Raw genomic sequence first — 16710 nt, forward strand, 5'->3', positions numbered from 1 at the left:
GAGAAGTGAAAAGATGGGGCTGAAAATGAACACTGGTGTCTTCTCTAAGAGGTGAACTTGTTTAGTTTAGGTTGGAATCCTCACATAAGCCACTCAAGCGTTAAATTGCCATTGCTTGATATGCTGCAAAGACATAAGGCAAAGCATCTGAGCAGTACAGTCTGTGAAACTAGTCAGCAAACTTCCAAGGCACAGAGCTGTGAAGAGCCTTACCTCTATCAGGGTCTTCCCAATCTCTAGAGATAAGACGTAAATTCCAGGTATTTTCTTCTCAACCATTTTTTTGATAGCACCCATGCTCAAGGGATTACAACAGCTGTCTCCTAGACAACAAAGACAATGATGGGAACTTATGAATCATAAGAATTTTTTAAAAACTTCTGTGCTTCAAAGGGCATTAACAGGAATGTGAAAATACAACATACAGCATGGGAGAAAATATTTGCAAAACATATATCTGATAAAGGTTTAATATCCAGAATATACAAAGAACTCTTATAACTCAGTAAGAAGATAACCTAATTAAAAAAGGGAGGAAAAAAATGGATTTCAACACACATATCTCCAAAGATGATATACAAATGGCCAAAAAGCACATGAAAAGATGGTCAGCATCATTGCTCATTATGGAAATGCAAATCAAAACTACAATGAGATACCACTTCGTACCTTCTAGGATGGCTTTCATAAAATAACTAATTTTTAAAAATGAAAAATAACAAGTATTGGCAGGATATGGAGAAATAGGAACCTTTGTACATTGCTGGTGGAAATGTGATATGATACAGCCACTGTGAAAAGAGGCTGGTAGTTCCTCAAAAAGTTAAACATACAGTTACAGTTATCATATGACCTAGACATATGATTTCTAGATACAGACCCAAGAAATATTAAAACATGTGTCCATACAAAAACGTGTACGTGAATGTTTATAGCAGCATTATTTATAACTGTCAAAAGGTGAAAATGACCCAAATGTCCACCAATGGGTGAATGGATAAACAATTTGTCATACACACACACACACACACAAACACACACACACACACACTGACACATGCTACAATGTGGATGAACCTGTAAACATTATTATAAGTGAAATAAGCCAGATACAAAAGATCACATATTGTACTGTTCCTTTTAAAGGATATATTCAAAATAGGCAAATCCATACAGACAGAACAGATTGGACATCTCAAGTGAGAGTGAGTTGTGGGAGAAGGGGAATGAAGAATGATTATTTAATGGGTACAGGCATTCTCTGGGGTAATAAAAATGTTTTAAGTAGAGAGAAGTAGTGGTTGCACAACACTATAACACACTAAATGCCACTGAATTGTCTATTTTATTATGATTCATTGTATGCTACATGAGCTTCTCCTCAATTTAAGAAAGAGCATTCTTGCTTAGCTTATGTTTATCAAGTAATAAACTTCAAAAGCCCATACAATATAATTGGGACACCAAATTTACAACTGAAAAATAAGCAGAGGTGTATATTCCCCTCCCGTATCATCAGAAACATCGTGGGTTAATGGATTCAAAAACGCTTTGGGCCAGAAGGGGTCAATGGGGGGAAAAGGAGGACATAAGTAATACTTTCAAAAATAAAGATTAAAAAACAAACAAACGCTTTGGAACTGAATTTCTCTTTAAGACCAAGACTAGGGTAAGACAAGTGAAGCACATAGGACACAAAATTTAAGGAGACACTCACTCTCAGATTCATGTAAGTGCTGACCCTCAACTTGTAACAGAGTGAGTGCTTCCTTCGATCTAACACTCTAGGGCAGTGTGCGGCAAGCATTTTGAAAACATGCAATGCCTATTTTAACATGGGCACTGACCTCTCTTCCCTTAGACTGTCAAATAAAAAAATGACAACAGCCAACACAACAATAGCCGTCTGGTGTGAATGAATCAAAATGACACCTTTCTTTTTGTCGGATTGGCAACAAATATATTTTTTGCTGTGCCGCAGAATTTTAGTAATTAGTTTGTATGTGCCATGAGATGAAAAGGGTTGAAAATCATTGCTAGGGGCTTCCTTGTTTCACCCAAGGCCCAGTCCTGTTTCTCTTCCTGTTTTAAGGAACCAGAACTAAGAATGGGAAGCAAAGTGGCCGACGGAACACTGAGTGGGAGAAGTGGGATGAGATTATTTTCCATTTTAACTCAATCATCCTGTTTTCAACCTGAGAGGAAGCTTAAGAATTACTTTTTAAAGAGGAAAAGGCTAAGGATTACAGCATCTTAGATTTCTCTCATAGTAACATTCACTGAACTGAACTGCAATTGTTGGTTCTTACCTGCCTCCCTACGGACTGACTGTGCTCTGGAAGAACATGAAGCATCTTGTGTTCTCATTTAACTCCCCTGTAGCAACCCAGGACCTGGCACAAAGCCCTGACAGAACTGTCTATATTTGCTGACTCTAATTCCTCTCTGAACACTTTCCTTCTACCCATTCCAATAAGACACTCATTCTTTCCAAAACTGCTTTTGTCAAGGTCTTGGGTGATATTCATGTTGCTAAATCCAGTTACCAATTCTTATCCCTTACCTTGATTGACCTGTAAACATTCCATTCAGTTTGATTACTCTCTTCCTCTTGAAACATTTTCAGCTGTTCCCCGGGACATTGCACTCTCCTGTCTTGCTTCCACCTCCCTGGCTGTCCCATCACTGCCTTCTTTGCTAGTTCCTTCTCATCTCCTCAACCTCCATGTTAGGAGTGCCTCAGGGCTCAATCCTCAGATCTCTCCCCTCTTCTGTGTACACTCACTCCTTAGGTTATATAACCTCACCCAGTCTCACAGCATTAAATACCAAATATATGCTGAAGGCTTCCCCAAGTTAAATCTCCAGCCTGTACCTCTCTCCTAAACTGCACACTCCAAACACCTCTACATCTCCTGGATGTCTAACAAGCTTCTCAAATTTAGTAAGTTCAAAAGCAGACCTCTGATCTCACCACCCCCAAGTGTGCTCCCCTATAGGGGTCCCCACTTTGGGGAAATGCCAACTTCATCCTTCTAGTTGTTCAGGCCAAAACCCATGGAGCCATCCTTGATTCCTTTCTATCTCTTTCATTCCACATCTCATCTGTTAGCAAATCCCTTTGGTTCCATCTTCAAAATATTCCAAACTTTGACGACTTCTCCATTTTACTATACTGTTTCAAGCCACTGTCATCTCTCTCTCTTTTTTTAAAGTTTTGTTTTGTGGTGTTTTTTGTTTTGTTAATCCTCACCCAAGGATATTTTTCCATTGATTTGTAGAGAGTGGAAGGGAGGGGGAGAGACAGAGAGAAATATCAATGTGAGAGAGACACATCAATTGTTTGCCTCCCATAGAGCCCAACCAGGGCTGGGGATGGAGCCCGCAACTGAGGTACCTGTCCTTGACTGGAATCGAACCCAGGACTCTACAGTCCACAGGCCAATGCTCTATCCACTGAGCCAAACTGGTTAGGGCCACTGCCATCTTTTGTTTAAATTACTGTAATGGCATCCTAACTTGTCTCCCTGCAAATGTCCATGACCTCCCACAATCTATTCTCAACTAGAGTGGTCCTTTTAAAAGTTAAGATCATGTCACTCATCTCAACTCCCCTCTCCAAGGGCTTCCCAACTCATTCCAGCCAAAGTCCTTAGCCTTAGAGGGCCTAACAACACCTGCAGCCCCCCTCTCCCCACCCCTGACCTAACCCCTATTTTCTTCTCCTTGTTCACTCAGTTCCCACCACACTGACCTGAATGTAGTTTCTAGAACATACCAGACATACTTCTGCCTCAGGGACCTTGCATTTACTATTCCTTGTACCAGATAGCCACAGGTTATCTCCCTCGTGCACTTCAGTCTTTGCTCAGATATCACTCTCAGTGAATCCTTTCCTTATCTTTTGCTCTGTAAAATTGCAAGCCACCATCTTCGGTTTCCATCCCCCTCTCTGTTTTATTTTTTATATTTTCCCATCGCACTCAACACTTATCTGTATAGTCTGTCTCTCCCATTGGAAAATAAGCTCCAAAAGAGCAAAGAATGTAGTCTGTTGTGCTCTCTATTGTGTCCTCCGCATCTACAGATGCTCTCAATAACGATGTTATTTGGTGCCTAACAAATCTCTGTTCAATGTGTGAATGAATAAAAGGAAGGATGCCTGGGTCCCTGCAGCCACAGCCCAGCTCTGCTGAACGGGTGCCAGATGCTCCATCCCGTCGCCACTGCTGTGAGGATTAAACCAACTCAGCGTAAAGCCCGGATGCAGTGCACAGCCCTCTGTGAGCGCTCACCGAAGGACAGGTCCTTCCCCTGCTCCCTTCCCAACGCAGAGGAGCCCCCAAATCCTAACGTGGGGCCAGCCGGCTGCTGAGCGACCCCGGTCCTCGCCCTTGCACTTTGCAGACGCGAACCCGCGCTGAAAGAGGGGAAGAGTCGCCGAACCCTTTGGGTCCTCCTCTCACGCACTCACCCATCCCATGCCAGATCACCAGCGGCAACGGCCCGGGCGGGTCGAGATGCCCCAGCCGCAGGGCGGCGCAGGACGCCGGCAGGAGAGCGACAGCCAAGAGCCACAGCGTGCCGGGCGACGCCATCTTGACTCGATCACGTGACCGCGCGCCCCCGGCCGGTCTGGGCGCGAGCCGGGCGGAGCGCTTCCTCCACGCCTCCGCCTCCGCCTGGGCTTCCCCGGGGCTCGCGCCGGGCGTGTGCCCTGGCCTGTTGGTCTAGTTACAGACTGGACACCACGGTGAGTCAGAATATCATTTATTCACCACTTACTCCACATCAAACACTATTCCAAGCGCTTTAAATCTGTTAGCTGGTTTGTTCTCATAACAACTGTATACACTTCTCCCCATTTTACAGTCAGGACACCGAGGCACGGAGAATTTGGGGGGTGAGGTGCCAAGGTCACAGAGAGAGCCAATGGGAGGTTCTGCTACCGGCAGACCTGAGTCAACCCTTCCCCACCCCCCAAAAAAGATGTTATTGTATTGGACAACCCCCTGAGTCAGACGGAGAGGGCTGTCCCCAAGCTCGATTCTTGTCTTCTTGTATAAATTACTTTTTTTTAAAAATACATTTTTTTGTTGATTTCAGAGAGGAAGGAAAAGGGAGAGAGAGAAATATCCATGATGAGAGAGAATCATGGATCGGCTGCTTCCTGCACGTCCCCCACTGGGGATCGAACCCACAACCCGGGCATGTGTCCTTGACAGGAATGGAACCTGGGACCTTTCAGTTCGCAGGCCCAGGCTCTATCCACTGAGCCACACCGGCTAGGGCCGTATAAATTACTTTAAATGAGAGACCCTGTGTGTTGTGATAAAGCCAATTTATTAAAGCAATTAAAACAAGCAAATCTATACATCTGATTTGTGAAGCACAGCTAATCCGAAGACAGGGTTGGGGTCCAGGTGTTATATCCCCCCCTGAAGTGCTGCTTGGAGTGATTTGTGGCCTTTCCAGAATTCATGAGAAGCACCTGGCAATTTTATCTTTCCAAGGGGAGACTGCTGGTTTTTCTGTTTAGGGAGTAAAACTGCCCTTTTATGACTTCTCCTTCCCCCTCCTTTCCTGCACTCTCTTATTAGGGGAGGATTTTAACCATTTGCTCTCAAGTGTCCTTGGCTGGGGAAGATAATGGCTTGTTATTTACGAGCTGGCTGCAAATTGCCTACACTGTTTGGTCTTGTTTTGACTTACTTCTCTCGGTTTTAATTCCTCTTGCCCTGGAATTTTCCTAGCTTTTCACAGCCCTGTTAACAGTTCCAAAGTGGTAGTTTTAACCACTGCATTGTACGACCTTTGGAATAAAAATCCTTTGGGAAGGAAGAAAGGAAGGGAGAACTCAGCTCTCTATTAGAAATGGAAGGGGAAGGATAATTTCCAGCCAGGGCCAATCAGGGCAGGGTGTGTGGTACTTATTAAAGATCTAGAAGGGAAAGGTGGAATCTCAACAGGCACAGATGAAAGGTGGGAGAAGGACTCAAATGAGCTAAAGTAGAGAGGAGGAGAAGTAGTGTGTTTTCTGGAAATATCAGGGCTTTCCAGACTGACAAGAACAACTGTTGGAAGTTTAAGAGTGATGAAAAAGCTAGCTGGTTTGGCTCATTGGCTAGAGCATCTGCCTGTGGACTGAAGGGTCTCAGGTTCGATTCCAGCCAAGGGCACATGCCCGGCTTGCTGGGTCCATCTCCAGTAGGGGCTGTACAGGAGGCTCCATCCCTGGTAGGGGGTGTGCAGGAGGCAGCTGATCAATGATTCTCTCTCATCAATGATGTTCCTATCTCTCTCTCCCTCCTTTCCTCTCTGAAATCAATAAACTAGTATATTTTTTAAAATAAAATAAATAAATAAAGGCTGGCTCACGCATGCACGATACATATAAAGCTGTCTCTGGCACCAATCTAGACAGAGTAGGAATATTCCTACCTGAACCCGTTTTTGGACATGGTCAGTTATATGTTGCTTTCTCTTGAGTTCGAGGAAAATGTGACTAAAGTTAAAGTTGTAAATACTTCATCACAAGGGAAATTAGTCAAGCACTCTGAAAATGTTTTTACTCTTCATGTGGTATACAGGGAGATACTAGAATAAGTTTAATCAATTTATTAGTCATTGTTTTTATCAATGTTGCTTGTATATCATGTTTTTATTGTTTTTATATCATATCTTTGTTGTTGTTATAGCATGTATTTCTTCTAATTAATTTCCTTTCAATGTGCACGAATCTGGAATCTGTGCACCAGGCCACTAGTATTATATAAATTAACAATGTAAAATAATATGACAAAGAAATATAGAGAAGAGTTTATGGAAGACTGTGAGTATGCTGATGTCCTGATCTTCCATAGCAGGGTCAATTGATTCTAATTTAAAACATGTTTTTTGAAAGAAAAAAAAATATGATATCAAAATTGCTTTTTCTAACCTTAAATTGATATTTTAAGAAATAATATATCTTGTAGTGAATAAACATTTACTTGATTCTCAGCTTTTATTGTAGTGTTTTTTAATTCTGTTAAATTCAAGTGAGGTTGAATTTAATTATTTATTTATTTATTTATTTATTTGGGTGTGGAGGGTGAGGAGGTTTTAGGTAGTTTTTTTGTTTTTTTTAAAATATATTTTATTGATTTTTTTACAGAGAGGAAGAGAGAGGGATAGAGAGTTGGAAACATCGATCAGCTGCCTCCTGCACACCCCCTACTGGGGATGTGCCCGCAACCAAGGTACATGCCCTTGACCAGAATCGAACCTGGGACCCTTGAGTCCGCAGGCCGAAGCTCTATCCACTGAGCCAAACCGGTTTCGGCGGTTTTAGGTAGTTTTATTTGTGCAGGTAGAGAAGACAGGGGTTTCAAATCCAAAGCTCTGTCTTCCCAAAGGGAGGCTTAGCCATTGTTTATATACACTATTTGGTCAATTACATGTTGATTTATTTGCAACTGACTACACTTCTTTGATTGGGTTCCTGTCAAACTCATCCTGTTTACAGCCACTTCTGCAGTATACCTTGTTATTTTTATATGTATTTTTATTGATTTCAGAGAGGAAGGGAGAGGGAGGGAGAGATAGAAATATCAATAATGAGAGAATCATTGATCAGCTGCCTCCTGCATGCCCCACACTGGGGATGGAGCCTGCAACCCAGGCATGTGCCCTGACTGGGAATCGAACTGTGAACTCCTGGTTCATAGGTCGACGCTCAACCACTGAGCCATGCCGGCTGGGCTACTTTGTTATTTTTAAATAACTTATATAGTATGATATTATTTAAAAAGTAGATATATCTGCCTATATACCTGTTAGTCTATCATACTATCTATATAAAGGAATGGAAGAATATTTAGAATGATGTTAATCAAATGTTAATAATGGTTATATTGCCGTAACTGGTTTGGCTCAGTGGATAGAGCATCGGCCTGCAGACTGAAGGTGTCCCAGGTTCGATTCCGGTCAAGGGCATGTACCTTGGTTGCGGGCACATCCCCAGCAGGGGGTTTGCAGGAAGCAGCTGATCGATGTTTCTCTCTCATCGATGTTTCTAACTCTCTATCCCTCTCCCTTCCTCTCTGTAAAAAATCAATAAAATATATTTTTAAAAAATAATGTTTATATTTAGATGGTGGGGTTTAAGAGTTTTAAAATGTTTTTCTTTGTGCTTTTTTGCGTTGTTTAAATTGTTTATAATGTATAATTGTTATAAGAACAATAAGCTGATTTTTCTTAAAAACAAAATGAAAAACAAACCTTCAACACTTCTCCTTAATCTTCAGGACATGGCTGAAACTTTTGTATTCAAAGTAAACATCCATGCCCTAGCCGGTTTGGCTCAGTGGATAGAACATTGGCCTGCGGACTGAAGGGTCCTGGGTTCTATTCTGATCAAGGGCACATGTCTGGGTTGCAGGCTCAATCCCCAGTAGGGGGAGTGCAGAAGGCAGCTGATCGATGATTATCTCTCATCATTGATGTTTCTATCTCTCTCTTCCTTTCCCTTCCTCTCTGAAATCAATAAAAAATATATTTAAAAATTAATAAATAAAAATAAAGACGTATTTTTTTAAAAAAAGTAAACACCCAAAAAGGAGGACCTATGTATATTTTTAACAATAAAGATTAAAAACAACATTAATAATAATAAAAAAGTAAACACCCAGACTATTTTCCAAACCTGATTTCCTTTATTCCCACATTAACAGGGCTTATCTGTAAGAGATATTCCCTGAAAATCCCTGCTTCAGCTCCTTTTCCCACGTGATTTTTACCATTTTGAATGGGCTCACCGTCTTTGTTTTACCTCGACAAATACAGTCCATCTCATAAAGCTCAACCTCTGGTCCATCTTTCCCATTGCCCTCTTCAGGGCTCATCCTCCTCCCCAGCATTTTTTAATCAAATAGTTGAAAGTATCCAGGTAGGGAAGTAGAGTTCTTACTTCCACTGGATTTGGTTTTAAGAGGAACTATTTAATGAGAGGCAAGTCAAGTTCTCTAAATTTAAGTCAATTCCAGGTTATTATTTTAATAAGTAGCCTCTGAAGCTTATTAATATAATAGGAAGTGAGAACTTGCAAAGCCTGAATTTCAATGTAACTTCAAGGAGTACTGAAAGTTAATAAGATGCATATCCATGCCCTAAAATGACAAGGAACAATGGTAACATAGAGAAGTATCTGAATACTCATAGTTTCAGTTTTCTTTTTTGCACACAAGTAACGCCTTTTTTTTTTTTTAATTTAAATTCTTTATTGTTTAAAGTATTACATGAGTCTCCTTTTTCCCCCATTGACCTCTCCCTGGCTGCTCCCACCCCCCAGCACATGTCCTCACCCCCCCTACTGTCTGTGTCCATTGGTTATGCTCATAGACAAGTAATGCTTTTTATATATTACATTTTTAAATAAAGTTGCTTGCTATTAAAAACATGTTTAGTAATCATCAAGATCTAGATACCTACTGGCTTTTTAATAAAATGAACAGAGATTTCACCAAATGACCACGTATAGTAAATACTCTTAGACTGAGAAACAATTTATTTCCGTCATCTGGGCCATGAAAAAAGACCACAATACTGTTACAGGATTCCAGAGCAGGAGGAATAGGGAAACTGAGACAGGAAAATTAGAACAAGGCCAAACAGTGTGGGAAATTTGTAGCCAGCTTGTAACTAACAAGCCATTCATTATCTTCCCCAGCCAAGGACAAGAGAGCAAATGGTTAAGAATAAAAACAACACCTCCCTAAGGAGAGAATGCAGAAAGGGAGGGGAAAAGGGGAAAGGGGAAAAAGAGCAAGTTTACTCCCTAAGCAGAAAAACCAGCAGTCTCAAGGCTTGGCAAGATAAAGGTGCCAGGTGCCTCTCAAGAATTCTGGGAAAGCCTCAACAAAGTAAAATGGGACCTTGAGCCCTAACCGGTTTGGCTCAGTGGATAGAGCATCGGCCTGTGGACTGAGGGGTCCCAGGTTCGATTCCGGTCAAGGGCATGTACCTTGGTTGCGGGCACATCCCCAGTGGGAGGTGTGCAGGAAGCAGCTGATCAATGTTTCTCTATCATTGATGTTTCTAACTCTCTATCCCTCTCCCTTTCTCTCTGTAAAAATCAATAAAATATATATAAAAAAAAGAAAAAAAAATGGGACCTTGAGAGTTAATCTGCACCAAAATAGCCAGCAGAAGAATTTTGAGACCTATAGACAGGAGAGTATATAGCGCCTCAGACCCCCACCCAACCTGCTCTTTAGATTAGCTGAGAGCCTGTCTGAGCTTCAGCTAAGGTATAAGCCAGGTGTATATAGGGTTGCTTGCTTTGCTTTTTCAGTAAAGGTGCATGCTTTAATTACTTTAGTAAATTGGCTTTTCACAGTCAAGGTCTCTCGTATAAATTCATTTATATGAGGAGACAAGGATCGAGATTGAGAACAGACCTCTCCACTGACTCGGGGCTGTCCTGTCCAGTAACAACTCTCTGGTGTTGGTGAGAGGTGCCTATATCAATACCATTACCTGGTGGCAACAATGAATAAAAGTAGTACTAAGGTTTCTTGGTTTGTTAACTATTGGGAGCTTATAAAAATGATATTGAAAGTGAAAAAGTTATATTAGATATGCCATCTACATTAAACTTTTGAGAAAAAGTTTCATCTTCTTGCCCAGTGGAAAAGAATGTCATTTTTTGTAACACTGTGACAACTTTTAAAGCTTTTGAACATTTTTACCATATATCCTATATAATAAAAGGCTAATATGCAAATCAACCGAACGTCGGAACCACTGGTCACTAACTCGCACACTGACGGCTGGTGAGCTCAGCGGCGGTGGTGGGAGCAAGCAAACCTATATACACCTGGCTTATACATTAGCTGAAGCACAGACAGGCTCTCAGCTAATCTAAACACATAAATGTTTAAATTTTAAGAAGGGCATAAAAGAGAAGGTAAAGTCTCTCTTTCTCCCCATTTCTTACCAAGTCTCACTTCCTAGAGGACATTCTGTTAACAATTTATGCTGTTTAGTTTTCCTGATGTTTATCATAATTTCTTTTTTTATTTTGAGAGTACTCTTATTAAAGCTAGGGGAAATGAAACAAGAAAGGGCCTAGGATAGAAAAAGCACAGGAGAGCCGAAACCGGTTTGGCTCAGTGGATAGAGCGTGGGTCTGCGGACTCAAGGGTCCCAGGTTCGATTCCGGTCAGGGGCATATACATAGGTTGCGGCCACATCCCTCTCCCTTCCTCTCTGTAAAAAACTCAATAAAATATATTTAAAAAAAGAAAAAAAGAATCCTGCTATGTAAGTTTAGCAAGAATTACCCCCATTCTTTTTTTTTTATTATTTTTTATTTTTTTAATATTTTTATTGAGGTATTATATGTGTACATATCTTACTATTACCCCCCCACCCCACACCCACACATGCCCTCCCCCCCAGAGTTTTTCATTCTTGATATCTGACCAAGTTCCTCATTACCCCCTTGATGTCTAAATATTTGGCCTGCTTTTAGCAAGAAACCTATTAGACAAGTTTATCAAGAATCCCCTACCCTTGCCCTTGGCTCAGTGGATAGAGCAGCAGCCTGTGGACTGAAGGGTCCCAGGTTCAATTCCGGTCTAGGGCACATGCCCAGGGTTGCTACCTCGATCCCCAGTAGGGGGCGTGCAGGAGGCAGCCGATAAATGATTCTCTTTCATCATTAATGTTTCTATCTCTCCCCTTCCTCTCTGAAATCAATAAAAATATATTAAAAAAAAAAAGAATCCTCTACCCTTAATGTCTCCTCTTACTAATTGTCCATTCATTGACCCATTCACACTGTTTTCGCCTATAAATACTCAGCTATCTTTGCTGTATTTGGAATTGAGCTGAGTTTTGCTGAATTTTCTCTCCCAGACTCAATAATGAAGTCTGTCTTTACTGCCTTTAGCTAGTGTCTGGCTGTATTTCTCTTTAACAATTCTAGGTTCAAATACTTCTTCCTTCACAACTTTGAAGACATTTATTGCTAAAGATGATAACTCTCATTCCTTTATAGAGAACTGTTTTGTTTGTTTGCTTGTTTTGATATTTTTTTCTCCTTTGAATGCCTGGTTGCCCACACATATTCCTGTATAGAAAGTTAGCCTGAGTTTTCTCCGCATGTGTTTTTCCAATAGGCCTACCCCTTAAACTGGGGCTCTGTGTGAGGAGGAGGTGCATATGTCACATCACCAGGCAGGGTTCTCGATAGGATGCATGGGAAGTAGGCAGGCAATCTGGTGACTTCTATACTGACCTCTTCATGAGGGTGGAGTGTACTTTGACTGAGTGAAGCGGCTGTTCCCACCTTCATTCTTTGCAAGTCTGACCTGCATTTTATCAAGCTAAATATTCTCTCTAGGATACCTCTAGGAGACAGCTCCAGACAAATCCCTACTATCTTCAGAGAGCATTCTATGCTGCGATTACAAACCCTTATAAATAGTGGTTGGGTTTTTTTTTTCCTTTGGTGGATGACTATGACAGATTGTCTGTTGAAAATTCACTCCATTTACCCACTTCTGTGCTCTTCGATATCACAGGGACTAGAAATTTGGGATCGACATTTTCCAAAACACTTTACAAGTGGAGTTCAGGATAGGGCCAACCAATGAAAGCCATTCAAATGAAAGCAAAGGAGAAACAGAAGCCATACATTCTCTTGCCTTTTTAAATTTTTTTTATTTTTTAATCCTCACCCGAGGATATTTTTTCATTAGTTTTTAGTGAGAGTGGAAGAGACAGGGAAAGTCATAGAGAAATATCGATGTGAGAGAAACACATCGATTGATTGCCTCCTGCACATGCCCTGACCAGGACCCAGGCAGGGAGAAGCCTGCGACCAAAGACATGCCCTTGACCAGCATCGAACCCGGAACCCTTTGGTCCGCAGGCTGACACTCTATTCACTGAGCAAAACTGGCTAGGGCAGAAGCCATGTAGTCTTGCTCCTTGGGCAGCAGCAGAAAGACAAGAGTGTTTGCAGTGGCCATCAAGTGTTTCCCTACAAATTCTCCACCTTAGTGCTGCATGTGGCAGCAATCATTGCAATTCCTAACACTTCTAACTCTTTGAAAACTAGTGACAAGTCTGAGAGCAAAGGATGACTTTCCCTGACCTTCAATCCTCAAGCTCTTCTAATGGGTTGGTAAAACTGAAATAAATTCCTTCCTGCTTGAAGGAAATATCTAGAGTGGTTTCTTTTTCCCTGATTGATTCCCAACTGACACAATGACAAAGACAAGGAGAGCCAGGAAGATAAACGTGCTTTGACATGAAATTGTTTAAAGAAGGTCCCACATGGTGAAGGCAGAAGGTGGCAGCTCTGAGAAGAGAGAGGAAAGGGTTGAATCACCTAAGCTTACAGCAGAGAATGAAGTGTCCAAGAGCCCTTCAAGGAGAAGGCGCCTGGGGAGAACACAGTCTAATTTGTTGGCCACTGTATTCCTAGTGCCAGCACAAACTTGACGTAGAATTTATATATGATAAACAACCTATCTAATAAAAGAATAATATGCAAATTGACCATACCTCCACTACGCCCACCAGCCAATCAGGAGCGAGTATGCAAATTAACCCAACCAAGATGGCTGTGGCCAAAGAGAGAGCAGGAGGGAGGCTTGGGTTTCCCCGGTGATGGAGGAAGCCAAACTTTCCGCACACCCTGGCCTGGCTTGGCCTCCACTTAAGGCTACAAAGTTTCAATTATAGAAGATAAATAAATCACAACAGAAATGGCTGCCACCACAGAGCGAGCAGAAGGCTTGGCTCTGCTCCAGGCTACAAAGTTTCAATTATAGAAGATAAATAAATCCCAGATACCAGGGCCTCTACTTGGGTCACCGGGGAGCGTGGCCAGCCTGCAAACCACCACAGGCCCCTTGCCCAGGCTGCCCCATGCCCCAAGGGAACCCCCACACTGATCCAGGGCACCCTTCAGGGAAAACCAGCTGGCCCCCACCCATGCACCAGGCCTCTATCCTATCTAATAAAAGAGTTATATGCAGATTGACCATCACTCCAACACATAAGATGGCTGCCCCCATATGGTCAAAGATCCTGCCCTCAGGTGGACACAAGATGGCCACCACAAGATGGCCAGCAGGGAAGGGCAGATGGGAGGGACCAGGCCTGCAAGGGAGGGCAGTTGTGGGCGATCAGGCCAGCAGGGGAGGGCAGCTGGGAGGGACCAGGCCTGCAAGGGGAGGGCAGTTAGGGGACGATCAGGCCAGCAGAGGAGGCAGTTAGGGGTGACCAGGCCAGCAGAGAAGGGAAGTTGGGGGTGACTGGGCCTGCAGGGAAGGGCAGTTGGGGGGGAACCAGGCCTGCAGGGGAGAGCAGTTAGGGGGTGACCAGGCCTGCAGGGGAGGGCAGTTAGGGGCAAACAGGCTGGCAGGGGAGCAGTTAGGCATCAGTCAGGCTGGCAGGGGAGTGGTTAGGGGTGATTAGGCTGACAGGCAGAAGTGGTTAGGGGCAATCAGGAAGGCAGGCAGGCAAGCAGTTGGGAGCCAGCAGATCCCCGGTGGGATCAGGCCTAAACGGGCAATCGGACATCCCTCGAGGGGTCCCAGATTGGAGAGGGTGCAGGCTGGGCTGAAGGACACCACCCCCTCCCCCGTGCACGAATTTCATGCACTGGGCCTCTAGTCTATATATAAAAACCTAATATGCAAAGTGTCCCCTTGGGAGGTCAATCGCTCACTATGACATGCGCTGACCACCAGGGGGCGGCATGGAACAAAGGAAGGCCCCGGCTGGCAGCTGCTAGGGACTCTCTAGTGTTTAATAAATGCATGGTCTAGTACCATGGTTGGCAAACTGCGGCTTGCGAGCCACATGCAACTCTTTGGCCCCTTGAGTGTGGCTCTTCCACAAAATACCACGGCCTGGGCGAGTCTATTTTGAAGAAGTGGCATTAGAAGAAGTTTAAGTTTAAAAAATTTGGCTCTCAAAAGAAATTTCAATCGTTGTACTGTTGATATTTGGCTCTGTTGACTAATGAATTTGCTGACCACTGGGCTAGGGCAACATGATGGGGTTTAGGAAAGGAAGGTCACAGCAGCCCAACCATCCCATTTCTTGCTAGTTAGCCGGGCAGTCAAAACTTGGGACAGTCCAGGGACCAGGAGAAAGTAGAGAGAGTGAAACACGCATGGGAGCGAGGGTCACGCATAAGTAATAAAGGAATTTATTATCCCACATAACTGAAATTTTTGTTTTCAGAGCTATGCTGAAACTTGATATTAGAACTTCAGGCAAAGCTTGACATTCCTAAAAAAGATATGGTTGGATTGTATTCTACCTGGACCTGTCACTGTATAGCTGGGGCTAGGCACAGGAACTACTTTTAGTGAGAGTCACTGGATAGATGTAGACTGCACAATGGATAAGACATATCCAAATGACTCCACTTACTGATAGAGGATCCCATTTATTTCAATAAGTCCCCACCTTCCTCTGGGCAAAGATATTTATTCCTTGGAACTAGTGCTGATAAGGAAGGGGTGTGGTTATGCCTCTGCCCTAGGACCTGACCCACAGAGGCAAGGTCTGGGTCTTCAGAATTTCCCATAGCTACTGAAACGAATGATACAAAACCTAGATCCCACTTTCTCTTACCTACTCCAGGACTTAGTTCATTAAATTATTCCCTCTTGCCTCTACATCATCAGAATGTCCCTCCCTACTTGATTGTTTCCATGAGCTCACAAGCATGCTGTAATTTATCTTAAAATTGTACCTCTCTTGAACTTTACATCTTCCTCTGGTTATTACCCTATTTCCCAGGTCCTCTTTACAGAAAAAGAAAAAGAAAAAGATTTCTTATAAAGTTGTATGTTCGTGGAGTCCCTATTGCCTCTCTCATTTTCTCTTGAGCTCATTTTAATCAAGCTCTTATGCATATAACTCCACTCATATAGCTCTCATCAAGATCACTAGTGGTGAGGGTAAAGGGGGATAAATGGTGATGGAAGGAGACTTGACTTGGGATGGTAAACACACAATATAATATACAGATGAGGTATTACAGAATTGTACCCCCTGAAACCTATCATTTTTTAAAATATATTTTTTATTTATTTCAGATAGGAAGGAAGAGAGAGATAAAAACATCAATGATGAGAGATAATCATTTATCTGCTGCCTCCTGCACACTCTCTATTGGGGATCAAGCCCACAACTCGGGCATGTGCCCTTGACCAGAATCGAACCCAGGATCCTTTAGTCCACAGGCCCACGCTCTATCCACTGAACCAAACCAGCTAGCGCTGAAACCTGTAATTTTATTAACCAGTGTCACCCAATAAATTCAATTAAAAAATAAAAGATCACTAGTGGTTATTTTTCAGTCCTCATCTTTCTTTGTTTCTCAACAGCATTTGGCACGATTGATCATTCCCTCTATTTTTCACTTGGCTCCCAAAACCCCACGCTCATCACACTTTTCCTCCTATCTCTCTTGCTGCTCCTCCTCAGTCCGGTCAGCTGATTCCTCCTCCTGTTCCTAACATCTAAAGGTGGAATGTCATGAATCAGTCCTCCCACTTCTTCTCTATTTATACACGCTCCCTGGATGAGATCATCTGGTCCAATAACTTTAAAAACAATGTATTACAAATGGAAGTATTTACAGGGAAAACACTAAATATACAAAATCTGTTTTAAACTACTCCAACCAGGGAA

General features: G+C 42.7%; 1 protein-coding gene across 2 annotated transcripts in view; it reads right to left on the reverse strand.

Moving 5' to 3' along the window:
* PPT1 (palmitoyl-protein thioesterase 1) overlaps positions 1–4615 on the reverse strand; it is a 33372-nt gene extending 28757 nt beyond the window's left edge. For both annotated transcript variants that reach the window (XM_054721635.1, XM_008151185.3), the window contains exons 1-2: positions 4475–4615; positions 214–323 (exon numbers count right to left, since the gene is read on the reverse strand). In XM_054721635.1, coding sequence (XP_054577610.1) covers positions 214–323; positions 4475–4598 — 234 coding nt within the window. In that variant the 5' untranslated portion in view covers positions 4599–4615. The remainder of the gene's footprint in view (positions 1–213; positions 324–4474) is intronic.
* Positions 4616–16710: the final 12095 nt, after the last annotated feature.

This window comes from Eptesicus fuscus, chromosome 9 (genome assembly GCF_027574615.1).
Source record: "Eptesicus fuscus isolate TK198812 chromosome 9, DD_ASM_mEF_20220401, whole genome shotgun sequence".
NCBI lineage: Eukaryota > Metazoa > Chordata > Mammalia > Chiroptera > Vespertilionidae > Eptesicus > Eptesicus fuscus.